This window comes from Leucopleurus acutus (assembly GCF_964270905.1).
Source record: "Leucopleurus acutus genome assembly, chromosome: X".
NCBI classification, from domain to species: Eukaryota; Metazoa; Chordata; class Mammalia; order Artiodactyla; family Delphinidae; genus Leucopleurus; species Leucopleurus acutus.
The window spans coordinates 111,829,380-111,857,339 of NC_139148.1; the positions used below are offsets into that span (position 1 = coordinate 111,829,380).

At 41.5% G+C, this 27,960-nt stretch overlaps 1 protein-coding gene across 2 annotated transcripts; it reads right to left on the minus strand.

Annotated features, from left to right (window-relative positions):
• Window positions 1-27,915, minus strand: AIFM1 (apoptosis inducing factor mitochondria associated 1). 2 transcript variants are annotated; one of them, XM_082864042.1, is made up of 16 exons: window positions 27,699-27,915; window positions 19,208-19,338; window positions 16,219-16,318; window positions 15,107-15,231; window positions 14,852-14,982; window positions 13,511-13,601; window positions 9,294-9,378; window positions 8,554-8,630; window positions 7,530-7,638; window positions 6,669-6,776; window positions 6,257-6,345; window positions 5,656-5,796; window positions 3,887-4,029; window positions 2,306-2,430; window positions 563-759; window positions 1-246 (listed from the first exon to the last, which is right to left on the minus strand). In XM_082864042.1, exons 1-16 carry the CDS (start codon window positions 27,802-27,804, stop codon window positions 175-177), a joined length of 1,830 nt encoding a protein of 609 aa, XP_082720168.1. In that variant the 5' UTR covers window positions 27,805-27,915; the 3' UTR covers window positions 1-174. The 2 variants fall into 2 exon arrangements, with proteins under 2 accessions (XP_082720168.1, XP_082720167.1); XM_082864041.1 differs by lacking the exon at window positions 19,208-19,338 and adding an exon at window positions 20,521-20,663.
• Between the last annotated feature and the right edge of the window lie 45 nt (window positions 27,916-27,960).

Below are 27,960 nucleotides of genomic sequence, written 5' to 3' on the forward strand. Positions count from 1 at the left end.
TTTTATTTAATGATGTGAACATTAAGAATTTGCCTACATGGATGAAATATTCACAAAGGACTTGATTATTCACACTCATACATACAGAGGAAGTCTGCTGAATAAAAAACGCTCCTTTACCCATCCAAGCTGCTGTCGGGGACAGCAAAGGGCCTGCCTGTTCCACAGCAGTCTTCAGTCTTCATGAATGTTGAAAAGCTTTGCTACTTCGTTGAGATCTTCATGTTCCTCACCGTCCTTAATGATCTGAGGGACAGAGGAACAAGGAGCGTGTGGGCTGGGCCGCACACCAGGGCAGCCCGGGCCAGTCGCCACTTCACACTGGGAGGGAGTTGTGGGAATGGCTTTCTACGAAGCCCAAGTGAGCATATGCCAATGCCCATGCTACCCAGCCATGTCCCAAGTGAAAAAGAAACATACCCGAGCCAAGGCGATACCTTTGTTCTGCTCAGGCACAGTCTGACCTGGGTGGACAGTGCGTGGCAGGACATCTGACGAAGTCGCAGGGAGGGTTTCCGCCCACACCTCCCATCTTTCTCTCAGAGCTCTGACGGGCACCTACCTTCCTTGCTATTGGCATTCGGTTGAAGATGTTCCACAGCACGATTCCCACCACCACTTTGTCCCTGAGGTAGAAGATGACGCCTTTGCCGTAGTCCTCCCCTTGGGCAGGGGCCTGGGGGACTACAGGGTTGCTGGGAGGAAGAGTGATTTCTGAGGCCTCAGACTCTGTCTCACTCTCTGATCGGATACCAGTCCCTGTAGCCAATCCCCAAAACAAACAAGCAAAGTCAAAACAAAACAAAGTCAGTTCTTATGAGCTTGGAAATTCTAGAAGGCAAGTATCTTTCAACACCTGCTTCAAGCTGCTTCTAAATGATTTGTTTTTCTATGCCACCTCAGTAAACACTGGCCTATTCCAGCCCCTCTCCACTGACAAAGCCAACAAAAGCTCTTCCTTGCCAGCTCCTGGGCACTGGGTCAGTCTGACCCCAAACTTCCTATCTCATTTTCAATTTACACTATGGATATTTCCTGGGATCTTTTTTCAAACTACAGAAGACTTGCTCTTGTCCCCTGAGAAACATTCTAGTGCTACATGGTCAGTACAACAGCCACTAGTCACATATAGCTATTCTAATTAAAATTAATTCAAAATTGAAGTTTATTTTAGTTAAAATTAAATAAAATGTAAAATTCAGTTCCTGATTTGCACTACCCACATTTCAAATACTGAAGAGCCACATGCGGCTAGTGGCTAATGTACTGGACAGAGTAGAGGCAGAACACTGCCATCATAGCAGAAAGTTCACTTGGATGGCACTGCCAGAGACACTCTGGCCAAAGCAGAAGGCACTTCCATATGGAAGAACCATATGGAAGTGTTTCCTCCTGTGCAGGGTGGTGGCAACAGCCTGGGGAGAGGGCATTTTGTCTTCTGGGAACAACCAGGCTTCAAGTAATACTGCCCAGTGGAGAGAGTAGTGACCTGTAGTTTATAAACACCTACTGTATAAGTCCCTGGGTCCCCCTCCTGGATCCACCTCCCAGGAGAGGTCTGAATTAAGGAGTGGGTATATGTAATCCACTTAGATTACACAGGAAAAGGACCTCATATCCATATAATGTCTTGCTTTCTCCTTCTTAAAGAACAGCTTGTCCTTGAAATGCCTCTAACAAGAGGACACAGAGGTTAAATAACTTCAGCCAAGGTCACGAAGGGAGAGAGAAGAGACCTAGGAGTTAATGAAAGAGATGTGTGTCGGAGAGAAGTTCATTCCGAGAGGTGCCTCCCGTCTAGAGAAAACCCGCTATTAAGATCTGACAGATGGAATTAGAGGCAGCTCAAGGACTACTCAGCCCAGTTCTTCACTGTTCAGGGCCCAAGGAGGGGAGCAGGTCCCAAACTAAGGTTCTCAGACCTAGTTCTTGGGATCAGCAAAAAAAAAAAAAAAAAAAAAAGCCATTGAAAAAGTTCAGGTTTTCTTCATCACGCAGGTCTTCCTAGTCCCTCGGGACAAACTAGACTTACAGAGTCGTCGAGTTAGCCACCGTCCAAGAGTCCAAGAGCCTAGGACGACACCCACAATCCACAATATCTATGCTTTGACCAGGATACCTGATTTTGCCAGCTCTCAGACCACTAAAGAATGAGGACTTCGGGTTTGGTTTATTTTAAAGCACAACATGAAGAGAGGCTTTCACTGACAGTTCCCCTCTGGCCAACACAGATACCCCTTGTTCAGGAGGATTTGGACCATGGTTTCTCAACACTCTTCCAAGAGAAGTGGTTGGGCTTCCTTACCTGACTGCTCTGTGGCAGATTTGGGGTTGTCTTGTGCGGTTGCTTTTGCAAAAACGCCGACTGTGGGCAAACTACTGTCCACAAGACCAATAGCTTCATAGCCAACATCGGGGCCCAAATCACTCCTAAGGAAGGAGAGAGAAGAGGGTGTTCTGTCAAAGGACTGTAAAGGATGGTGCGGTAGAGCGTTTCCGCTAAGGCACCGCACTTTCATGCCAACCAAAGAAACTGGTATGTGCCACAGCAAGAGACACGCCAAACTGATCTGTCGCCTGCTAGGACATCTGGGGACAATTGTGAGAAAGCACAATTATTCCAAACAGGTTTTATTTTCCTAACAAGCCACTATGCATATCACAGATCCATACAATGATCTATACTTTCTTAAATTTAATCATTAATTTTTACCATATCACATTTGGGGGGGTGGGTTCCCCACATTTACTATTCACTACCTTCCTTTACTCTTTTTAAAACTGCCTTTTTGAAACTTTGAAGAGTGCTCCATATTTATGGAATCCAGAATCTGGGGTATTTTGTGGTTTTATTAACTGACAATATTTCCTCTTAGCCTTCAATTTTCAAGGCTAAAGTGCTTTCTATAAAGTGGCACCTTCACTCACTTGGTCATTTTATTTTCATTGTTCTTCTTGGAAACTTTTCCTATCATCATCATGCTGTTTTTAATATGCTAGGAACTTCACAGAATACTTGTGGCACAGACACACTATGGTTTTGTAATCATCCAAGCTACTTGAGATATTTTGTTTCTTGTGCTCTACATTTTGTTATCTTCTTGGCCACAGAAGCTCACTGGACTGGTGTCTTCAGGGAACAGTCTACAATGACTTCTTGGATTCTGTCCCTGGAACCTAACTGATAATTGTACAGCTATGAACTACTTTTTTTCCTAACTGCATTTTCTTACACGTGTTGACCCTGAAAGCCATCTGTTATGTTTTTTGCTGCCCACTCATGAAACTGTGTGTGAACGTCTTAAAATGTACTCCCATCAGCTGAGAATTTCCCCAACAGAAACTGCTTAGAGGTTTCTGAAACCCTGAAGTTTTATGTACCCCATCTTTCACATCAACAAGATGAGAGTGGGCCAAACAGGGCCAGCTCCAGTATTCAAGAATGTCCATTGAGAACTTTCTACTACCCAGAGAGCTGCCTATATACGTCTGACTCTGAGTTGCTGATCTTAAGGGTTACATATGAGTGAGCTGCCTTTTTTGTCAGTAGGTTGGGCTCAGCAGAATTAGCAGCAAAGAGCAAATAAAATATACTGCTGTCTGTATCTAAGAGCACACTTTTGTACCACCTACTGTAGCTCGAACTCTGAGCTATTTTAGCAGAAGTGCTGATGCCATTTCCATTCATTCACCTAGTCTAACTTATGTCAGATGGAACCCTTTTGCCAGAAGATGGCTCGGGGGTAGGATGCGTGGACACGAGATGGAATTTTTTCACCCTCTGTATGAAGCTAACTGGCCCACCAGGAAACCAAAGCATATAACTCTGGTTCCATTTTAATTCTGTGTTCTAACCAATTGAGTCCTCAAGGCACAAAACTATTACCAGAACATTGACTGATGCCAGTACGGCTTAGCAGCTCCAGTCATATTTTCTCCAGCCAATCTTCCGCTCACAACAGCGTGATCGTGGTGCTCCACCCGCCTCCTACCCAACTTTATATCGTAGAAACATGCAGCATCTCCTGCCTTTGGAGACAAATACATTACATGAGCACATGATAAAAAAGCAAGTTAAGGACAGAACATACACTTTGGGGGCTCAAAAAATGCTTGTGATGTTAACTAATGATTTCCAACCACAGGCCAGAATCATACCTACACTATCAAAAACAGTTGCGCTTCCATTTTTACAAAAACCATTCTATGCTTCCACAAAGCTACCCTGAATCGTCCATGCTCCAGCTTACACCTATTTCTTCTCATTCTGCCCTCAGCAGAAACAGGATATTTAATAACCATGATCTGCAGAATATTCTTTCCTGTGTGGAATCCAGTTTTTAGATGTGACTGCCTCTTACGTAGACATCTTTTCCAAGATAAAATTTTTTTGGTCATTCACTATTCATTCATTAATTCAACAAGTATTTACAGAATACTTACTCTGTACAAAGCATTATACTGTCTGGGCTGCAGAGACACGCCTGACATAGACCTTGCCCATGAGGAGTGTATAAGTGAGTTGAGGAAGGCGTGGCACTCTTCCTCACTATGGTGTACCCTGCCAGAGGTACGCAGTGAGTGAGCTCAGTGTTTCAAGCAGAGAGAGAACCCCCGGCTGGAGGTGAACAAGGCCAGCTTCACAACGGATGTGGTATGGGAGCTCTCTCACCCTTTGTTCATCTTTGTGGCTATTCAGACACCCCCAAAGCAACCTAAAAATCCAACATGTGAGCAATGGCGAGATAAACTCTGAAATCCACCTAATGGAATATTATACAATCGTTACACTGCTTATGGAATCTGAAGCAATGTGGAAAAAAACTTACATTCGAATGTTAAGTGAAAAAGAAAATACAAATGTTTATACGTAGTATGCTCGCCATGACTGTCTACAACAAAGAAAAAAACTATGCGCGAGAAAGTGAAGGGAAGAAACTACACCTAAACATCAGTGGTTGCTGCAGGGGAATGTCCCTTTCTCCTTTTTGCCTGTGTTTTTCATACTGAGCATGTATTGCTTTTATAACAATTTTTTAAAATCCAGTACACTGTAACTTTAAAAAAAAAAATCTTTACGGGAAAAACACCCTGCAAAGTTCCTATGTCCTCAGTTGCAGAGTCCATAATCAAACACAATACACTTGTAATGATCTAACAATAGGGAAATTACCTCATGGTTCCTACATACTATAGTCTTGTTTGTGTCATAACAGATTTTTAAAAACAGCTAAAAATAGTACTCAAGGAAAATGAAAATGGAGTAATTTTCCTTTCCAGAGAATGTTATAAAACTGCCTCATCCTCCATTCCCTGGACTCGTGTTCAGGCAAGGGAATAGCAAATCAGTCTGAAAGCTGCGCACACGCCCGCCAGGGTCATGTTGATGGCTGCTGCCAACAGTGGAACCAGGAGAGACCTACTCCTGTGGGCACGAACACTGTTCATTTCCTTTTCCATGAGCCTGCGGCATGAGGCCAGACCTGATCTCGTAAACCAAGCAGTTCATGAGTTTCTGCTCTCCACCCTCAGCTTCCAAACACGCTGACCCTATTTGGGTGAGCTGCTGCCGAGCCTTCGCACACCACCGGGCAGACCTGCTCCCAGGCCGGGACCAAGGCACCGTGCCTGGTCAGGCTGTCATTGCACACTTACCACCCAGATGTTAGAGCGGGCCTGGAGCTCTGCATTTACACGGAAGCCACCAAAATCAGAGTCTATCTCCAGTCCGCCAGTCTTGGCCAACTCAACATTGGGCTCCAGGCCCACGGCTGCCACTATGTGGTCAGTTTCTACCTGAGGACAAAAAGAATTCAGTCAATTATTACAGTTTCCTCATATGCCTATGAACCCAGCGACTGTAAATCACAGTCACAAAAAAAATCACAAAAAATCGGGGCTTTACAAAAAACATCATCGGGTAACTCTGGTCAAAAGATTTTAAGTTCCATTTCATAAAGTGCCACCCCTCCACACACACATACCCGCTACCATCTGAACAGAAATCTGCCACCCGAGGAAGGCCTCAAAAATCTGTGACACACATAGGAAGAGGCTATGGGAAATGGTTCCCAGGCGGCTACTCTGGCTCTCATCATTCTTCTTTTAGCAAAAGACAGTTCATTAAGAAAATTATGACAGGTTAATGGTGACTGCCAAGACAACTAATCTACTGGTATCAAATGAAGGAGTGAGAATGAGGAAAGGGCAGAGCAGGCTTGGAAGGTGTTCTGGCAGCCTGTCTTCCCCTCCTTACCTTCCGGCCATCTTTCAGCTTGATGAGTAACCTGCCACCGCCAACTCCAACTGATTGCACAATAGCACTGGGTAGCACCTTAACCCCCTCTGTAAAGGCAAACGAGACCTGAGGCTGAGCCAGTGAGCCTACCACCTTCGTGACAACCAGAGAAGCTGATGAGAGTAATCATTAGTACATAGGCAGCCTTGGAGAGCCACAGGCACCCACGCCCACAGTTCACTTCCAGCACTTCCAGGAATCTGGTGTGTCAGATTCAGAACACCTACATGAAGCTGGCTGACATGAGAATGGTGGAAATTTTCATCGGGCAGCTGGTAAGGCTTATGGACAGGGGGTTCCCAAAGAAGCAAATTTTGCCTTAGTCTTCACTCAAGGCAAGAGTGGGAGCATATGGAAAGAGTGTCTCTACCTTGCCTGACTTTTTCCATGGTCCAGTTGCTGAGGTATTCGGGGAGGATCTTTCCCATATTTCCTTTCTCAGGGAAGAGCTGAATCACTTCTGTGCCCGAGGCTCGAGCTGGGAAGAAGAAACAGAGTAGGTATAGTGGACGCAAAAGTCAATCCTAGAAGACAGGAAGAGAAGTAAAGGAGCCGCAGGCAGCCGTCTACTAAACACAGGGCAATGCCGCGACCCAGGCCAGAGCGCACATTTGTGGGGCACTAGGGCACAAGGGCATCCACAAGGCAAATACAACAGATGCCAGAACTTGTCCCTGGATTCAACTACATACTGTGAACTCAGTGCACTTACACTTAGGCTTACACAAGTGCCTTGCAAGCTCTGAATAGTAAGCACCCTCCCGAGAAGATGCCCTGATTTCACACAGCTGAAAAATAACATTAAGAAAAAAATGGTTGCCATGAAACATTCAAACTGGAACTAACAGATCTGTCAAGCTGGGAACCATCATGTATCTGAAAGAAGTCTTTGACTTTTACAGGGAGCAGCAGTTCAAAGATACATACAGTTCTGTAGTCTACATTGCCCCTACCATCTTAATAACTCACTTTCCTTAATATTTTATTTCTAAGGAATCCTGGTCTAGAGGAGAGAGGAAAGGAAAAAGGAAAGAAAGCGGCACTGCTCAGCTGCTCAGATGACAGCTTTTCGATCACTAAGGCATCCCTCATCAGACCTAAGCTCAGTGATTAGTTTTTCACCATGTAAACCTTAATCAAACTCTTTCTACTGATCCTGGTAAATGCATCTCTGAAAAGCATATGATATAAGACCAGAGAAAGAAAATCGAGGTCACTCCCCAATACTCACCCTTTCGGCCAAGAGCACAGGCCAGTTCGCTACCAAGGAAGCCCCCACCGATAATTGTAATCGACTTGACTTCCCGGGAAATCTTCTCTAAGGTTCTAAAGTCTTCAATCTGCAGGATCACACAAGTTTAGTCCACTGATTTCCCAAAGGGGCATAGGATGATAATACCAGGAAATATTTTTGCTAAATCCTTGACAACAATAATTTGCACACAAAATCTTCTCCTTGTATAAAGTGGCTCAATTACAGCCTCTATTTTATTGATGTAAATTTCTTTCTCCAATGTAACACTCTTTCTAATAACAGTGGTTCTCAACTGGGGGCAGATATACTCCCCCTCCCCCAGGGGACATCTGGCAATGTCTGGAGACATTTTTGGCTGTCACAACTAGAGTGGGGAGATACTAGCTGAAGCTAGTAGGTAGAGTCCAGGGACACTGCTGAACACCCTACAATGCACAGGACAGCCCCTCACAACAAATGGTTATACGGCCCAAAATGCCAATAGTGCCAAGGTTGACAAACCTTGTTGTATCAAGAACTTAAAGGACAGTACAAACCTTTTCCGACACCCATAGCAGTGGCTGAAAATTTTCAGCAGTTTTCATAAGTAAAGCATGGTGTTAAGAAGCAATCCCCCGCTTCCTTTTTCGCTTAGGTACTCTAAACTTTTCCCCCTAAAGTCTCCACAATAGCACTTGCAGTGAAAAATGCCAAGAGGCTATAAGGAGTTCCAATGACTCAAATGCATCAGGAGAGAACAACTATGGAAGGGCAATCGAAGGAACTACAGCAAGCAATAAAAAACACTAAATCTGTTTTTCTCCTAGGAGCTCAAAACCCTTGAGTGAGGTATCTGAGGTGCAGAGAGAGGAAGTGACTTGCTCAAGGCCAGATAACAAGCCTGTAGAAGAGCCATAGTTAGAACTTCAATCTCCCAATTCCCGGGTGGGTACTTGGGGACCACAAGATTATGCTACCTCTTCAAAACCGCCACAACGAAAGCACTAAAGCTGACAATTACCTTTCTGAAAAGTGTTGTTCTACTCTTCACCTCTGCTCCAGCCCTGTCAATGGCAGACAGACTTCTTGGCGTGCCTCCTGGAAATAAGAGGAGAAAAATCCTTTAGCCCAACGAGCAGGAGCTAGCCCAAACAATCCCCCCACAAAGGTGGTGCTGTGGTGTGTGCTGCTGGTGTCACAGTGGCATCAACAGGATACAAGGCTTTGTTTTCCCTCCACTCGCCCCACAGTGGGCTTTAATCAATTTCCTTTGAAAAGCAGATTTGAGAGTATCTCTTCAAAGGGCCCACCATTCCCACATATGGCCAGAAGCCCTCACTTTTTGCTCCTGTTCTCTTCTACTTTTTCATGAGGATTCACCAGAAAGCATGGCTATGTTTGTTTAAGCAACTGCATCCTTCTCCTCTCTTGATTTCTGATTGGAACTGGCAATGAAGCCATGAGGTTATATCACTTTCAGGACACAGGGCAGAGGGCAGAAGGCAAAGGCTAATAAGCAGGGAGAGAAAAAAGAAAGGCAGTCCTTTTCAGTACCCATCCGTCATGCCTTTACCAGAAGAAACAATACGCATAATCCAGACAGGCAACTGATCAGATGCTTGTAGTTAGCCAAGCTTTGCACCAAGAGAAGACACCCACTTCAGAGTCTGGGTTTCAGTTTTCTTAAGATTAAGTAATGCCTTTATACTAAAACTTGAATGAGCTGTATCAGGGAATAAAGCCATCTCCAGAAATACTCACCTGTTGCAATCAAGCACTTTTCATAGGTTATTTGAGAGCCATCATTAAGTTTTGCCACATTGCCTCTCACATCCAGCTGTACTACCTGGTACAGTCAAACACATACACACACAGAAAGATAGAAATTGGCTTTAAAATTTTTTACTAAGATATACAACATAAAATTCACCATTTTAAAGTGTACAGTTCAGTGGGTTTTAGTATATTCATAAGGCTGTGCAACCATCACCACTATATAATTCTGGAACATTTCCATCACCCCCCAAAGGAACCCTGTACCCATCAGCCCAATGAGAAGAGTTAGTTCTTGACCTAAGGTGATCCGTAAGAAACCATTTCTAGGTAATCACTGGCACTACAGTTTCTGGTACCCAGTTTCTTCAAGTAGTCATAATTTCCTAAGCAGCCAACATTAGAGTTAAGTCCCTACTGTCCCAAAGTTCCTGCCCAATTTGTGGAAATGGAGAACAGGGACAGACTTTTCTGCCTGGCTCTTTGGGACCCTTACATCTTTAACAACTCTCCTACATCCTCAACAGCTTTGCAGGATGCTTTCTCCAACTTCTAGCTTTCACTAAAACTGAGCCCGTTCCCCCCGCCCCCAGGAAAGCTCATACACAGAGACTGCTTGCTCCCTCACCCAAACTCCTCCCCATCACAAGGAGAGGGTGTTGGCTGCTGGTGGTTCCAAGTTATTCTTGTACTATCATCCCCTCTGAAGGACACCGACATATATCCCTACAAACCAGTGTTATCCAGCCTCCTCCTGGTCACTCCTCATTCACTGAAGTCCTTGGCAGCTGGCTTATACTTCTCCTCTGAGCCACATCTAGAATCCTATCTCTTAAACTTCTACTTCAAACATCTCACTCTTTGGTCACAATTTTCCATCCTTCCAGCTTTCTCTCGGTTCCACCGTCACCTATCCTTGCTTTTGATTTTCTCCATTTACCCAGTGGGCTGTTCCATTCCAACTAATCTGGGCCAGTAGTAGATCATCCAAACTGTGCTCTTGCCAGCATCCCTAATTTCCTTGCACCCTGCTCCTTAGGGTGAAAAGCTTGAGCTTTGCAGTCAGAGAGACTGGGGTTCCTGGCTCTGCTCTACTCCTTATGAGCAGTGACACCATTCATTCAAGACATATTTATTAAGCACCTAGTATGTGTCGGGCACTGTGGTAAGTGCTGGGGACACAATGTTGAGAAAAACAGACACCTTCCTGCCTTCAGAGTGTAGTAGCCAAGACAGACAATTTAACATGTACTACAATCAAGAGTGAAAAATCAAGTGAGAAATGCTCTAAGAAGGACAGTACAGGTAGCGCTAGAAACATATGCCAGGTGCACTCAATCGAGTTTTCCAGGGTGGAGGGGTGGGGGTGGGCAACAACATAAACTGAGATTGGATGGGTGTGCAGCTTCCCTAGCCACCTTTGATTTGTCCTGGGTAAGATCCCTCTTCAATCCAACCCCTGTACTCAACCCTCAAACTGCTCACTCTCAGATAACCACCTGGTGTCCTAGTTTATTGCAAAAACAAGTAAAGCCATCAGATGTGATCTTCCTCAGCTTCCCGTACGGATTCCCACCTCCCAACGCCCAAATAAAAACTTTACTTCCTTTCTTCCAGCTTCTGGGATGAGGTGGCCTTTCTGTTCTGTTTCTATGCCTGACCCCCATCCCTTTCTTTCTCTCCCAGAACATTCCCCTATTAGTCACCTGCTCATTCCCCCATCTCTCTCCTGACATCCTACCCCTCAGCCCATTGACATGTTTAAGTCTGTCCCATCCTAAATGTCCCAACTTTGATTCTATGTCCTCCTCAAGCTTTTGTCCAATGTGATCTCCGTTTTGTCATTTAAACTTTCTGAAAGAGAAGTTTATCTTCTTTTCTAACTTCACAATGATATCTGAACACCTAAATGTAATGGGTCATTTTATGATTCTTTTTTTAGCAGATTCTTTTGCTGCGGTAATACTATGGATCACATCCTGCTTCTTGAAACTCCAACCTTGGCCCCTGCCCTGGGTTTTCCTCATCCTATGCTTTTAGTACTTCTTTCCTAGTCTCCTTTTTGGACATTTTTTCTTAAGCCCGTTTCCTGAAATTTGGGTTCCTCAGGGTTCCATCTTTGCCTCACTCTTTTTCTGACTACCTCAGTTCTCCACGGGAGGCCTCACCTACTCTCATCGTTTCAAACCCTACTCACATGTGGATGATTCCCAAATCTGTATCTGAGCCCAGAACCCTCCTCTGAACATTACAGTCATGTATCCAACTGCCCTTAGGACATATCCACACAGATATTCCATTTAATACTTAACAGTCCAAAATGAAATTTTATGTCCCCCTTAAACTAGGTCTTCCTCTTGCAATGTCTCTCTCAGCTGGGGGTGTACCACCATCTACCACACAAGCTGGAAATCAGAAAGTCATCTTTGCCTCCCCCTCTCCCTCACGTTCTGCCTCCAATCAGTTGCCACCACGCCCTACCAAGTTTGCCTTTTTGCCGTCAGTCTGTTCCCTGCTCTTCACCACCTTTCTGTTAGGAAGCTATACAATGATATAATTAAGAGCTTGGGCTCTGGAATCAGAATTCTCCATTCAGAGAGATCTGGGCTCAAATTCTGTCTCCACCACTTATTAACTATGTGATCTTGAGCAAGTTACTTAACCTCTTTTTCATCTCAATTTCTTTCTCTATAAAATGAAAATAATAATAGTACCTACTTCGTAAGATTATTGTGAGGGTAAAATGATGTAATACACGTAAAGCACTTAAAAAAACTATGCTTACTTCATCTTCTTCATCATCATCATCATCACCACCACCACCACCACTACTGCCCTAATTTGGGCTCCCATCATCTCTCACCTGGATTATTATAATCGTCTTCAAAATGGTTTATCTCTAATCTTGTTCCCCTGAAGACCATCTTCCTCACAGCCAACCGAGTGATTACTTAAAATTCAATCCAACTGTTTTATATCCTTGTTTAAAACTCAACAGCTCCTCAGTGCCAATGCGATAAAACTCAAGCTCTTTCACACGACAGAGCTCTCGACGATCAGACCCCGCACGACTTCTCAGTTTCATCTCCTGCCACTCCTTAACTTTCTGCTCTATCGGCACCTAGCTGCTTGTGTTCCCCTGCACCAAACATGCTTTTTCATACCCTTGTGCCTTTGCTTATGCTATTCTTTTTTACTTGAATGCTTTTCACTTTTCTCTAATCTGGTGAATGCCTCTTCGTTCCATAAGATTTCCCATTCTGTAAGACTGCCTTCTCCAGCAAGGCTTTCCTGAAACCATCATTATACTGGGCACACTTCCCAATAATTCCCACAGTATACTGAGTTTCTTTCTTACTTCAAATCTGTGTTATGATTATCTGTTCATGTTTCTGCCTAATACCGCTAGGCCCTGGAGGACAGGGCCTGTGTGCTATTTACCCATAGGTGATACTTAATACATAAGGTCTTCTTACCAGCTTATCCACAAACCCATATCCACCTTCTCTGCCTAACATCCCCTTATAGGAGAAGTGGGCCTATCCCTATCAAAGGTCAATGCCTCCACTTGTGCTCTGGATCCCATCTACTCTGGGCTTTGCTCCTTCTGATAACCCTTCCCTCTCTACTGGAACATTGCCATTAGTTTACAAACACACTCTAGACCTCCCTCTTGTTAACAAAAACAAAACATAACACAACAAAACAAAACCCTCCCTGGACCCTAAATGCCCTCCAGTAACTGCCCCCAGTATTCAGGCACTCAATTTTGTAAAGTCTAACAATATTTTCCATGCTGATGCCATGCCTGAATTATTTTACTATCCTGAATAATATACATTTGTCAATGTCTTGCCATCGATAATCCCAAAGAAATGTTAGTGTGGAAAAACAGGAAGAAGAAGGAAAGGCAGAGGAGCAAATCAGAAAAAGGAACAGCTTCAGAGTCACGGTCCCCAATGATTTGACCTCCCCGGGAAAGTTTAGCTAGCCTGCTACTCTAGGCTTGAGACTAGTGCTTTCCCCAGGAAGACACACTAATTAGTGTAGACTGGCAATATTAAACCTAAAATGACTTGATCTTTCTTTGATGAACTACAATGGCAGGACAGACATAAATGGGAGTGGGAATACAAGTCACCATGTTTGCTGCCCACATGGGCAGATAGGTGGAGCCTGACAAAGGAAGCAGCCGACTAGCTCACCTTCTTCCCAGTGAGGACGGCCACACCACCATTCTCAATGTGAGGCAGCTCCTGAGCAGAGACATAGAAAGAAGGTGGCTGGAAATATATGCTGTACGGAGAAAAGGGAAAAAATGTTATAAGTACCTGGAACTGCTATCAACTTCCCCCAGAGCTTTAGTAAAATTGCTTCCACCATGGAAAACTTTTAGGAACATTTTCTAAAGTAAGTCTCCAAGGCCACTAGATCTTGATCGCGACTTACTTATACAGAAGTGTTTTACACTAGTGAGTCTCAACTGGGAGCAGTTTTGCCTACCAGGGACATTTGACAATGTCTGGATACATTTTTGGCTATAATAGCTTTGGGGGAGGATGCTTCTGGTATCTAGTGGGTAGAGGCCAGGGATGCTGTTAAATATCCTACGATGCACAGACAAGGCCCCCAAAACAAAGAATTATCCAACCCTAAAGGTGAGTAGTGCTGAGGCTGAGAAACCCTGCTCTGGATTTAGGTTCCTTTCAAAGTTAGAACACGAGGAGTGTCCAAGGAGCTGGTATGCACATCCACCCAAACGAGCTGTCCAGAATGGCACTGGTCAATGGACAACTAGGTCTAGCTCCTGAGATGATTTTGCCTCAAACAGTAGACAGTAACCATGAGATATTAATTCAGGGATGGATAACATAACTGGAAGTATGCATCCTGCCTGAGAATAGGACATGATAATACGAGTGAGGGAGGCAGGTAGATTTATAAAATTTAGTCCAGTGTCAAAGGGATCCACTAATGAGAAAAAAAATTGATACCCAAATAACATGGTACTGGACTCAGGAGATCCAAGGAGTCTTTTAAAAGGAAAGGGCTTCTTGACTTGTATTTCCAAGTCTCTCATGCAAACATTTAAATAGAGGTTCTTCCTTACAGTGTTCCCACTACATACCCCCAATTCTGAGTGCCTCCTAGGGCATCCAAGGAAGTGCCCCCGAACAGTTTCTTTCTTTTTGTTTTTTTGCTTTTATGGGACACGCCTAGGCAGGTGTGAAGAAGTGACAACACAGGCTGAGCTGCTCTTCACTAGAGAAGTCTAACACGAAGGTCCTGGAAACAGGAGCATTAGTGCTTCAGAGGCCAACATTACATCTTCAGTTGTTGGTAGATCTGGTTAACAGAATCCAGGACTCTTGCCACTACAGCCTGTTGTTGCCTCTAAGCTATACCAAGTGTGTACCACAGCGGACTCCAGTGTGCAGCCAAGTCAGCTGTCCTACTCACTACATGCGGTTCATGCAAAATCCTGACCTACTCTTTGTGCTTAGCTGAAGTTGCTGGTCGGACCCATTTTACATAAGTGAACAGACCTCCTCTCTTTCCCATTCCACTGTTTGAATCGCAGTGTCTTTGTGACATTTGGATCATCTGAAAACCACAGTTCTTTTGAAAGAGGAGGTCTCATGTATGGCAGCTCAGGATCTTCAGATACGATTAGTACCTTTAGACACAAAACAATGATACTTATCAGAGCCAAGTCATTTAAGAGGCAAATAAAGTGTTCACATTGGCTAAGTGCTTGCAGACCGCGCCCTCCATGCCAAGCAAGACAGTATGTGCCTTACCCTGGCCCCAGGATCCCGAGCCCGGATGGATCTGGCTGCAGCAAAAGCAGCAGTGCCTCCACCGATAAGCAGGAATGGAATGTGACTTGGTACCCTGAATTCAGGAACTGGCTCTCCTTCTGCAGCTGTAAGCAAAAGACCAGACAGGGTGAATTTTTTTTTAAGTCTCAGACAACTCCTTGCCACTATTTAAAAAAAAAAAAAAAACCTTTCACTTGACTTAATCGTTTACATAAAAAGCTAGCAAAACACTGCAGCTACATTAATCTTATGAAATTTCATTGCATTCTGATAGTATAGGAGAAGGAAGCATCCCTTTCATTTCATAAGTGAAAAATACCCAAAAAAGAGGTGAATAATTTGGCCAATGTCATTCACTCACTAAGTCTCTCAGAACTAGAACCTAGCTTAGTGGTTAGCTATTTCTAAAATATATTAGAAAGTATATATTAGAAAGCTTCTGCCCTTCCCATTAATTTCTTAATGACCAACAGGAACATATCAAGTTCAGTTTCACCTTTTGTTAGCAATAAAGGGGGAAAACCCAGCAGATCAATTGTGGATTATTAAACAATGTTCAAAACTAAGGAGGTGGTATGAAGGAAAGCAATGGAAATCGCCTACTCAGAGTCGTGGGGCTTATTAAAGGATTAAAACATTCCTCTCTGAAAAATCAAGCCAGATGTGTGGGATGGAAGTGATGGCTAGACCTATATGCTTTAGGGAAACAAATATATCTTTAACAAATTGAAACTCCAAAGACTCAAAAGGGGAACAAAACAGACCAAAAGAATGTCCTCATGGAAAAAAAAGGGCCTTCATCTCTTTTCCAATAATTTTCCTTGCCAAGCTTGCATTTTTTATTTAAAGTTTGCCCTTAAGAGTCTAATATAAAGAAAAACAACCAATCATAATTATCACTAATTTTATTCTCAAACCCAAATTACAGTCAAACACTGTAACAAATTGCTCCCCGGTCTGGGGTAATACCATAGTTTCTGGAAGCTTACAATCTCACAGCATCATCGTGTCTAAACAGTATATCCGCAAAGCATAGCACCCAAATTGTTTATAACTTTCCCTTTATATATTGAGTCTCAAATCATACTCACCAGATGATGTGGCCCTTTTCTGTTTCTCTTCTGGTGTCAGCCCTAACCCTGAAATTCTTTCATTGTATCTTTTTTGGTCATCTTTTATTGTCTTGTAGACCTGAAGACCCAAACATGGAGAAAATTTATTTCATCATACAGCTAGCTAGCTCATACCATAAGTAACATTCATTATCTTTCAATTAAATGAGAAGCTTTTGTCTACATGAGGTAAGTTCTTCTATGTTAGAATCACTAAGGCAAAAATTATTTTCTTAAGAAATTAAAAATACCGAGTGTGTACACACTTGGTATGGAAAGAATACAGGTAAGCAGATGGAAATGTTGCAGTTTCAGATTTCCTTAGGCTATATGTGAAGAATTTTCCTCATATTTAATTCTGAAGGTACAGCTAAAGAAAAAAGAAAAACATTTTATACTGGAAGAATAAAGTGCTAGGAAGAGCTAAACTTTATAAAAGGGGTTTTGGACTATGCTGGATACTACATGTGAAACCAATCTACATGGTCCTGAGTAGGAAGCTGGGACATAGGTCTTCTTGGTAGATGTCCCAAGTTTCGCTAAGTACTTAGATAATGCCCTGAAGCATGTCCGCCAGTATGCCTAGTCTTATAGAGTAACCCATCTTTCCCTCAATGGCCTATCCTTTTATGACACTCAGATACTTAATGGGCAAACATCTCGCTTAAACACCTACTGTATTTCAAATATACTATCTTCTCTATCCTTTCAAATTGAAGAAGGGTACCTTAGCACTGACTAGTTTTTTTTTTTTAAATACAGCATCAGAATTTATTGAAGATTTTTTAAAAAGCAGTAGGCAAGAATGACTTGTTTTAATTACAACACTTTTGCTCTTTTGTACCCCACAGGGTCAATAAGATAGGAATTTAAGTGACCATATGTCAGTTGAAATCCCAGATTGTTAATTAATTGGAGGAGAAAGTAAGGACAATCAGAGGAAGTATCATAAAACATGTTCTAAGAATACTTCTATGAGCCCCTTACAAAGCAGCCCACTAGGCAATGTGCTGCAGTAAGGAACCTAGACTCTCAGACCTGGACTTGACACTTATGAGCCTGGAAACATCTAACATATGATATGAATGAACTAGAAAATTAAGTACCGTATGTTAAAAGATAATGGTTATTCCTTGAATGCACCACTAAATTCATCAAATTCATAAACTGAATTCAACTAACATTAATTTCAGGAAGAAAGTTTTTTTTTTTCTTGGCATCAGATATCATACACAAGTCCAGCATTTATTCATTCCTTAAAAAAATATTTATTTTAAGAAAGGGACGTTTACCTAAAGAGACGGCTTAAGCTGGTCAGTGTGAGTGAACAGAGAAATAAACTAGGGTCATGGTCACATTGAGAGGGATATCCAAAAATAGCCTAGGGCCTCTCATACCTCCTAATGGCTTCACACACGAAGGGAAGAGCAGACCAAGAAATATCTTGAGGTTTAGTGGGGAAAGGACAAGAAAGAGGTTTGTCACATATTTATATACATATATATTTATATATTTAGCTTTTAAGTAAATGTTCCGATATAAAAATAAGTTTACAGACATACTAAATAAAAATTTACCTTTTCCCCCCGAATGTTTCTGTCTCCCCAGATTGCACAGATTTTCAGTTAGTAACATGAATACATGTCAGGTTAAGAAAAACTACAAACTTATAAAATATGTTAGCAGACAACTTTCCTAAACAGATGAATATAACGCCATGTATTCATCTTAAAGGAATATGAAAGGAAACAGTTCATTTTCTGAGTCAGGCAATGTGGTCCTATCAGTTGAACAATGGCAAAGGGCCCAAATACTAAATCTCATTAAATATTCTAAAGGCTACCTTGACTCTGCTCACTGACAAATCTAAGCCACCTCATTATTTAAAATGTAATATAAAACTATACAAAATACTTTGGTAGACAAAAGCTTATCATTTAACCTGAAATCACTATAATATAGCAGCTTTATTATTACCAGTGTTGGATAAACCCAGAGGGCAATGAGGCATTTAACTGAATGGCTTGAGAGGAACTTGTGCTTCACAGACATTTCTAGGCAGGAGAAAGCAACAGTGAGTGGCCCTATCTTGTGGCCTGGCATTAAGAGATTCGCCTGGCCAGCTCTGTGGAGGCCATCCAACTCTGGTACAGCAACATAAACCAGAGGTTTAGCAGGTTTCAACTGTTACAAACATATCAGATGCAAACAATTTAAATCTATTTCTGAATGAATGGGGTGGAACTGATGGGAAAAGTTGAGAGAGCTATAAAATGGAAAAGTTAAGGTTTAGAGGGTAGTATCTGAATTATGAAAGAGAGGCATTTAAGAAAGCAATCCACACGAATGCATTAGCTTGTACCACTTCAGCCACTAGTTTGACCAAATTACAGATTACAAAAGGGACACTGCCAAATGAATTTACTTGAAATAGAGGCTGGGGGTGAGCGGGAAGAACACTGCAATTTCTATGGCTTTTGGGACCTCCTCCGAAGCATTCAATAAAATGCCTTTTCACAATAAAAGTAGGGTTAATTTATTGTTTCCCACAAAACACAAAAATTACATTTTACCTAAAATGATTCAAAATGGATGGTGTTCAAGTTACCTTTACTTGCATTCAATGTTTACTCTTTGAGACTGTCTTGTTAGGTATGCAGCACTAAAGCACAATATAATTTAGCATCATAAAAAAGAATTATGAAATTGGCAAAAGTTTCAAACAAAGGGTTGATGATGAGGATATATAATAATCATTAAATGTATGGCTTTAGATATATCTGGTAAGACTTCCACAGTCTGAAGAATGAGACTGGAGGACTCCCTAGTAACTGACAATGTCCCTTTAATAAATACCTAGAAAGCACATGCTGTGAATATTTCATCGTATTCTAACGGATCAAGTTTTCATTAGTGCCATGGTCTCACCCACCCTACCCCAAAATATATTTTACTGTAAGTATCTTACATAATAAACTCCTGCCCCAGTGACTGTTGCTCCTACAATTAAGAAGTATACTAGGCTGCTGCCATCTTTCCCAGAAGCACCTGTAGACGCTAGTGATCTAGAAGGGGATCCTAGGTGATGACACTGCACAACTGTAGGTAAAGATAAGGCCAAGAAAGAAACAAAAGGAAATAGAAAAAGCACTAAGTATTAATGAAGAAACATTCAACACAAAGGCAGGGAAGCATTTTTGGTTACCCTGTGCTAAAAAAGAAAAAAATGCTGCTCCAGGAATGGAGGAGAATGTATATTTCCTCAAAGTCTGTTATCAGACACAGCTCACCTATTTCTTACTCTGATTTGACCCACAACTGGCAAGAGCTGTCTACTTTTCTTGTGCACTTGGGAGTTAGGTCAGGGAATGATAATCTAAGTAGCTTCAAATAATTTTCATGTCCCCCCTTTTTTTAACCTAGATCAAGTAACAAAGATAAGTTCACCGTCTTACCAGGGTAGAAAGAACTAAAACTGTAATGTCATCCAACCATTTGCTCTCAATAAGTAAAACAAACAGCTTCCTTCAATCAAGGGTGTTACTAGGTGTTATCTAAGTTGGTTCACTCAGCCTTACATGATCCAACTTTAGACTGATCTGCTTAGTCACAGTAAACCCTGCCAAGTTAAAGAAAAATGCCCACAGAATAACTCCTCTGTGACCAGCTAAGCTGATCAGAGTTCATTTAAGGAAATATTATTGTGGTACTATTACATAGCAGTTAAAACCATATTTCTCACCTCACACAAACTCCATCCTAAAACTGGAGATACTAGGCCTACTTCTATAATTTAGTATTCGGGTGAGATTCAGGGATAGTTTTCCTTTCAGGAATGCCAGATTGAAGGTCGTTGTTTTTAAATGTTTATTATCCCAAACTAAGGAAAAACAAAATATTTGACAAATGGGTCAAAATCAAATATTGTGCTAAGGAGCTGCAATGAATTTTGACCATATTCACAGGTTAGTGTGTCACATCCAAGAGAAAAGGTACAATTTTATGGATTAGTCAAATCTAAGAAAACGCAGAGGCTTCCAAGTAAAGAGTAAAAAGACAAGTGAAAAAAGCAAAGATAATCAATGTGAGATTAAATTTCAGTCATTCCCAAATTGGCTCTCATAGGATATTAGACAGTAGGCACTTTAAAGAAGGCTTTTTGGAAATTTTTCCAAAAGGAGAAAGGAGAATTAGTTGTAAAAGTCTTAAAGCAGAGTAGTACTGAGTCTATTAATGGGAGCTGTCTGGCAGCTTCTTTACACAAGCTGCTTTTCTACTTACATATGCACCAGCTCCTATTGTTGATAAGCCCACAATAAGGACTAATACAGAATTATCGATTTTGCCCCCTGATGCACCAGAGCTAGTCATTTGTCTTGTCATCTGGAGTTCTAGAGGAACATGCCATCGCTGGAACAAGTTGCCTAAGGAACACAATTTATTAAGACACACACACATACAAAAATAAAATAGTTAATACATGTTTATGACTAAACATCAATGCACTGTACAAGTAAAGACTTAACTGCCCATTGGGCTGTGTGATATTCACTGTCAAATGACCAAGGGAAAAAAATCTTCAAAACTGTACACACAAATACAACAGATATCAGAATGCACACTCTTAAGTTGTTGGAGTTTTAACAGTACAAGTTAATGCTGTCCAGGGAGGAATTTATAGCTTCCAGAAAAGGTAATGAAAAACACACGGGCAGTTCATCAAATACCTCTCTCTTCACATCTTCACCGTAAATGAAACATGGAGAGATGACTGAATAGATAGATATAACAAGTTAACTACAGGCTACCTGGGACACACTAACAACTACTTAAGGAGTAGTCTAAATGGCTGGCTCAAACCTTGCACAAAATAATAAACTCCTGCAACACAATCTAACCAGAATACAGTTCAGTCTTGTGTGAAAGGTAATGTGTCCTGGAAGACAGAAATGGTAAAGCTTAGAAGAAAACCAGAAAAAAAATTTAGGTGAATTTATCTCCCCCAAAGAACTGAAGAATTTTGGACTATGAAATATTTTTTACAATGACAAAATTTAAAATATCTACCAACTATCAATACTTGGCTCTCAGTCCTCCAAAATAATACAAAGATTATGTTGATGTAAAAACTCGGTACAGCTATGTAAGAATCTGAGGATCATAACAACGCTCACAAATGGAAATGTAAGAGTTTCATAGACTTCTTTCTCCAGGAGGATGCTGGCATTTTCAGATGAAGGAAGAAGGTCTCAGCACCTTCTCTGCTTGTGATATTCCTCGTGTTGACTATTAACCTAGAACAGGGGTTTGCAAAACTTTGTCTGTAAAGAACCAGATAGAAAATATTCTCAGGTTTGCGGGCCACATGGTGTCTGCTGCAACTACTCAATTCTGCTGATGTTGCACAAAAGCCATAACATATAAATGAATGGGCGTGACTGTGTCCCAATAAAACTTTGTTAATGGACACTGAAATATGAATTTTAAATAATTTTCAAAGAATAGTCTATTAACAGTTTTTTTCAGCCATCTGAAAAATGTAAAAACCAATTTTAGCTCAAGGGGCATACAAAAGCATGTGGGTTTGGCCTGTGGGCTGTAGTTTGCCAATCCTGATCTAGAACAATGGTTCTAAAACTTGAGTGTGCATCAGAATCCCCTGGAGGGTTTATTAAAACATGGATGGCCAGACCTACCACCCAGAGTTTCTGAGTTGGAGGATCTGGGATAGGGCTCAAGAATGTGCATTTCTAACAAGTTCCCAGGTGATGCTGATGCTGCCAGTCTACACTTTGAGAATCACTGGTCTAGAGGCAAGTAGATATGTTCTGGTCTGATCAAGCTTTAAAAGAGAAACAGAACGGCGCCGGTAGCTATTCCCTATGTACTTGCAGAGATGTGAAATAGGGAGCTTTCCCCCTTGCTTTCACAATTACAGGGCTCAGAGGGGTAAAAACACGTCCAAAACAGGGCTGCAGTCTCTTACCTGAAATCCTTGGGAACATGTGCATTCCAGAACTTGGAATTGTTAGGTTTGAAGTATATAATGCATACACCATATAGTAACACCCAACACAGTAAGGGGCAGCAACCCAGTCACACACATTAATGCTTCTATGACCAAGCACACTGAGTGGAATAAACAAAAGACTCTAAGTAGCTTCTCTCCAGTTCAGGTCAGGTTACTGACAAATGAATTACAAAAACTTGATTTTTAGTCCTATTTTGATTTCTAGATTATAGATAAGAGACTATGGACCTATATTCTTAGAACTGGAAATGTATTTTTCTCTACTGTTTTTATTTCTTACCTGTTTTAGAATCCTTCATCACCACATGAAATAAAACGGCTTATATTTGGAAATAACAACAAATCACTAAAATAAAAACATGTGCAAGAGTGGAGAAGCTTATCTTGATCTGGGCAAGCTTTTGATTTTCCGAAGTCCATAAAAACGATGAAGCATCAGAAATAGAAACTGACAACTCTCAGAGCTTAGAAAATGAAACTGGGTAGAAAAAGTTCCACATGACTTAGCACAAAGAATTTAGTTTTGTCCTTTACCTTCACTCCAAGTTTTTCTTTACTGAAAATAAATGCTTTTAAAATTCTGTTTATCCCTCTAGAAGATCCTAAATACAGAAATAATAACTTTGCTTTAATATAATAATTTAATATAATATTCTGATTTTGCTTGCTTTTCACAAACATAAAACTAAAGGTGTAGATTTGGGTAAGTTCAGCAGTTCTTGTCTCAATTTGCACACAAAAAAAAGGCATTTAAAAGTAAATTGGTTTTCTCAGGGTATATGCCCAGTAGTGGGATTGCTGGGTCATATGGTAGTTCTATTTGTAGTTTTTTAAGGAACCTCCCTACTGTTCTCCATAGTGGCTGTATCAATTCACATTCCCACCAACAGTGCAAGAGGGTTCCCTTTTCTCCACACCCTCTCCAGCATTGACTGTTTGCAGATTTTTTTTTTTGGATGATGGCCATTCTGACCGTCATACCTCATTGTAGTTTTGACTTGCATTTCTCTAAAAAAAAGGTTCTAAATAACCTAGGGGCAGGACAGGAATAAAGATGCAGACGTAGAGAATGGACTTGAGGACACGGGGAAGGGGAAGGGGAAGCTGGGACGAAATGAGAGAGTGGCATGGACATATATACACTACCAAATGTAAACTAGAGAGCTAGTGGGAAGCAGCCGCAAAGCACAGGGAGATCAGCTCAGGTGCTTTGTGTCCACCTAGAGGGGTGGGGTAGGGAGGGTGGGAGGGAGGGAGATGCAAGAGGGAGGGGATACGGGGATATATGTATACATATAGCTGATTCACTTTGTTATACGGCAGAAACTAACACACCATTGTAAAGCAATTATACTCCAATAAAGATGTTTAAAAAAAGTAAATTGATTTTTTACAAAGTAAATGGGTTTACATTTAAACTATTGCTTGAAAAGAAATATAATACAATACTGTCATTAACAAACCAACTTTTTACATACCTAGTGACTTTAATTTTGTAAAAGGTGATAATATTGTATGGATGTTCATATTTTCCCTCCAATTTTCTTTTACCTATAAAATTATTCCCACACCTTTCCCCCCATAGCCTCAAAGTTTTAGGAGATTTTACATTATGACTGAAACATGCCTTTTCACTTGTCTTATTAATGTGGGAAAGCCACCTTACTCCTTGACTTCTCATTGCCCCAATCTACTTGTTTTAGATTTTCTGCAGTCAGACCACATGTACAGAGGCAGAGGTTCCTTCCTCACACTTAGGATTCAATTCTTTTTTTTAAAAATTTGATCATTTATATGTAATAATATGATTGCCATTTTAGCGATAATTAGAACCTCTACTGTGTCATATAATTATCATTTCTTTTTAGTGGTTGGAATAATTAAGATCTAGTCTCTTAGCAAGTCTGATAATATAATACAACATCATTGTCTATATTCATTATGTCGTGCAAAGATTCAATTCCTGTAGGTGTTTGCTCAACAAATATTTCTTGAATTAATGAATAAAATAAGGAAATAGAAATTCTCCCCAGTTCTACTGATAAGGACTGAACACTTTGAAGAATTCTTTGCAAAGAAGTTTTGGCCATATCCCATTGTACAGGCTGCTTAATAATAAATTAGTAACTTCAAATACCACAGGCTAGCATTAGAATAGTACCTAAATTAGCAAATTCATTTCTTTAGATTTCATAATCTCCTGTTTTTCCATACTCCCAGAAGGCCTTTTCCAGAAATACATTCACACAATTGAGGCACCTAGGAATCTCAAGTGGTTAAGAGGTCTATATGCTCTTGAATCTTGTTTTCTGAATGTCAAACTTATTTTTCTGACATGGATAAAACACAGGATAGGACAAGCCTAGATGATCTGTCCATTGTAGTTAGATGCCTCTTGTGTGAAACACTCTGAAGGCACCAGAAGAAAAATGATGACAGAAAAAAAAAATCTAACTCTATTCTGCAAAGTTACGTCCTTCACATTACTAGGGTTTAGTCACTGAGAATTCACCACGTACCAGAGACTGTACAAAATGCTGAGGACACAAAAATAAATATGACATAACTCCTGTCTCAGATAGTGTAGAGCTTAGGAGGGGAGAATGGCTGCTACTCTTCTGAATATCAGAAAATGAACTTGACACAAATCACAAGAGACTCAAGGCTGCTCAGTTTGGTTTTTAATCCTTAGGTCAGAAGAATGGAAGGGAAAGAGTCATTATTCATCAGAACAGTAGTTTCCAAACTTGCCTGATCATATGAATTACATCAAGGGGCTTGTTAAATATAAATATAAATTCCCAAGGCTCTCTCCTACAGATTCTCATTCAGTACTTTCAGGGTTGGCCCTCCATTCAATTTATATGACCAGGAAAGTTTTGGAAACATAAAACTTACAATATGCAACAACTCCCTTAAAATATGTCTAGAGAATACAACATATTAATTGGTTGCAGAAAATGCTGACTTGCTAAAATTTTCTTTGGGAAAGTTTTGCCTCAGCAGAAGGAGTAGGTAAAGGCTCATCTTCTAGGCTTCAAAGCAAGTGTCATATGGCAGTGCCCAGGAAGCCTGGATCCTTGCCCTCAAGATGTCCAGTTTCCTTTTTAAAGAGGTGAGAAGGATTCTGAACAGAGAAAAATGTTCAAACATTTGACCCTCACCTCAGGGGTCGGTGATCAGTCTGATCACATCGGTGGCACAATGTTTGATAACCAAATAAAATACTACAGAACAGAAAATATCTACTACCTAACCAATCTGCTCAGTGCTGAATGCAGATATAAAGTGATGACTATTAATTACCTTTAATCATTTCTGGAAAGAGGCAGAGCATCCAAATAAAGTAAATAAACAAATAGTAGCAATTATGGTTTTAAGGTAAAAGGCAACATATAATGGAAACGAACCTGACAATGGTGACAGATGTGGATGAGATGTTTCAAGGGAGGTTTAAAGTTTGCTATAATCCTGGCAAAGAACTAGTGGGGAGGAAGGGATAAAAGGAGGGGAAATGGCATATCAACAAACAATGCCTCTTCCTGATCTATGCAAAAACATATGGTAAATGCTGCTATGTGCAAAAGAAACCAGATTAAAAGCAATCAGTAATCAAGCCAGAAAACAAGGTTGATGCCTTAAATGACAGAAGCATTTCTTTTTGAAATTGTAACCACCCCCACCCACTGCTAAAGGTAATGATGTTATACTCTGGTGCTTGGCCAAAGGACAAAGAGTAAGTGTATACAAAGAAATGATGGATATGTCAAGAAGTCAGAATATATTCTACAGCAGACTGCCTTAAAATAAAGTCATGCAATGGAAAAGAACGTTTTCAGTGAGTATTTTTCAGCAGTTCTAATATCACCAACCACCTCAAATGTCTCATAAATCAATTTACCTTTGCAAATCCATACTTAATTGATGAGAACTTTTGGTCAGACTTCAGAATGCTGGCAAAAGTTGTGAGTTTTAAGCAAAATAAGTACACAAAGTTTGAAAGCCCAGTGTGGATGAAAATCTTCAGCTTACCTAAATTTCTGTCCAACTTACATAGAGCATTCTCATTTCAATGCACAAAACCCATACAGATGACATCATAGACAGGATGTTAGTTTTTAAAATCTAATCTGGTCTTTAAGTTCCCAAAGCAACATGTCTTAGAACATACCTCAGGTACACCCATCAGGAAACATTTTCTTGAGGCATAGCAACTGGAAAAACTTTTCAAATGCACATTTCCGAAGACTCTCACAATCTAAGGGAAATATTTTCCACTTTTTTTTTAAAGCACCCAGAAGGCAGTTCCAAATTGAAAAGGCCTCAAGGCAGTTCCACACTGACATAGCAAATGTGAATATCCTCGGGTGGCCATTCAAAGATGATTGATAAAAAAAAAAAAAAAAGAACAACAAAACAGCACCTCCTACAGGTGGATAACTCTTTACCCCCCTGAAATTGTGCAGGTTGGAAATCAGCAGGCTCAAGACATGCTTAGATAAATTCAAGGAATCTGATGCCCAATGGGCTAAAGGGGAACCGGATTCATCCTTAACCTTTTGAGGTCAAACTTTAGGAAGCAGTGTGGAGTTGGGGCAAGAGGATTAGGGACCTAGAGACTGGCAAACTAACCTTTGCTCTGCCTGTTTCTTAGGTATGTGACCTTGAGCAAGCAATTTCACCTCTCTGTGCCTCGGTTTATTATCTATAAAATTAGTGGGTTGAACTTTACTACGAAATCCCTTCTAGCTCTAAAATTTGCTGAAACAACTTCATGGAGGGCAAATACAATGCTTTCTGCAAACTGTTTCTTCGAAGCGTTGAGACTACCAAGAATTACACTGACCAGGCATCTCAGACTAATTCTGGGCCAACTCTTCCCGGTGTGGCTGGCGCACGGCGGACTGACTCCTTACTTGCACTGATTGCACTGTTTCTGTTTCACAGGGCACTCAAATCTATGAATCTGATCTGGGGTTTGGAAGGTAGGCAGGTAATATGCTCATTTACAGAAGGAACTGAGGCGTAGGGCTTAAGTGTCCTGCTTAAAGTCTCTCTCAATCGATAAATGACAAAGTCTACTTCACCTCATTGCTCTAAAAAGGCTGACTGGGGGTGGCCGGGAGGTGGCATTGGACAATACGAGACAGCCAGCTGTTCTGTTATCCCTGAACAGCAAACCCTCCCAGAAAAAGGCCTCAAGCCGACTACTGGGCTCAAATCCCTTGAAGGTCAGGCCGGCACGGCTTGCGAAACTTACGGTTTGAATCCCGCCAATTCGGAATTCACGCGACTGTTGAGTGTGTTTATAGTTTTTCCCCAGGGGCGGGGGTGGGGTGGGGTGGGGAAGGCCTGAGAGGCATAGGGAGCCTGTAGAACCCAGGTACTTGGTCTTCAAGGTGGGGTTTGCCCGGGATGGGTCAGTCACCTGGGAGCCGGTTCCTCTGCCTCGGGCCTCGGACGCACACTGTCCGCACCAAGGGCGCCAGCTTATGCTTCAAAGCACCCGCCGCCAGGCCTCCACACCGGTACATTTCCGCAACCGCTACTCTGGACCTCCTCCTCCTTTCCTTTCTTCTTAAGCACGGACGGACCGACAGGTCAAACACCGTGGGCCTTGGCCAGTTCCCCCGGCTCCCTTCACACGCACTCTACGTAGGCTCCTCCTCCCAGCTCCGGGTGGGCAATGG

Excerpts from the sequence above, each read along its gene's own strand:
- AIFM1 (XM_082864041.1), bottom strand. The coding sequence starts at position 27,804 with ATGTACCGGTGTGGAGGCCTGGCGGCGGGTGCTTTGAAGCATAAGCTG. Across the intron at positions 760-2,305 it reads ATCTGCCACAGAGCAGTCAG|GGACTGGTATCCGATCAGAG; the intron begins GTAAGGAAGCCC and ends GATTGGCTACAG. Across the intron at positions 247-562 it reads GAATGCCAATAGCAAGGAAG|ATCATTAAGGACGGTGAGGA; the intron begins GTAGGTGCCCGT and ends TCTGTCCCTCAG.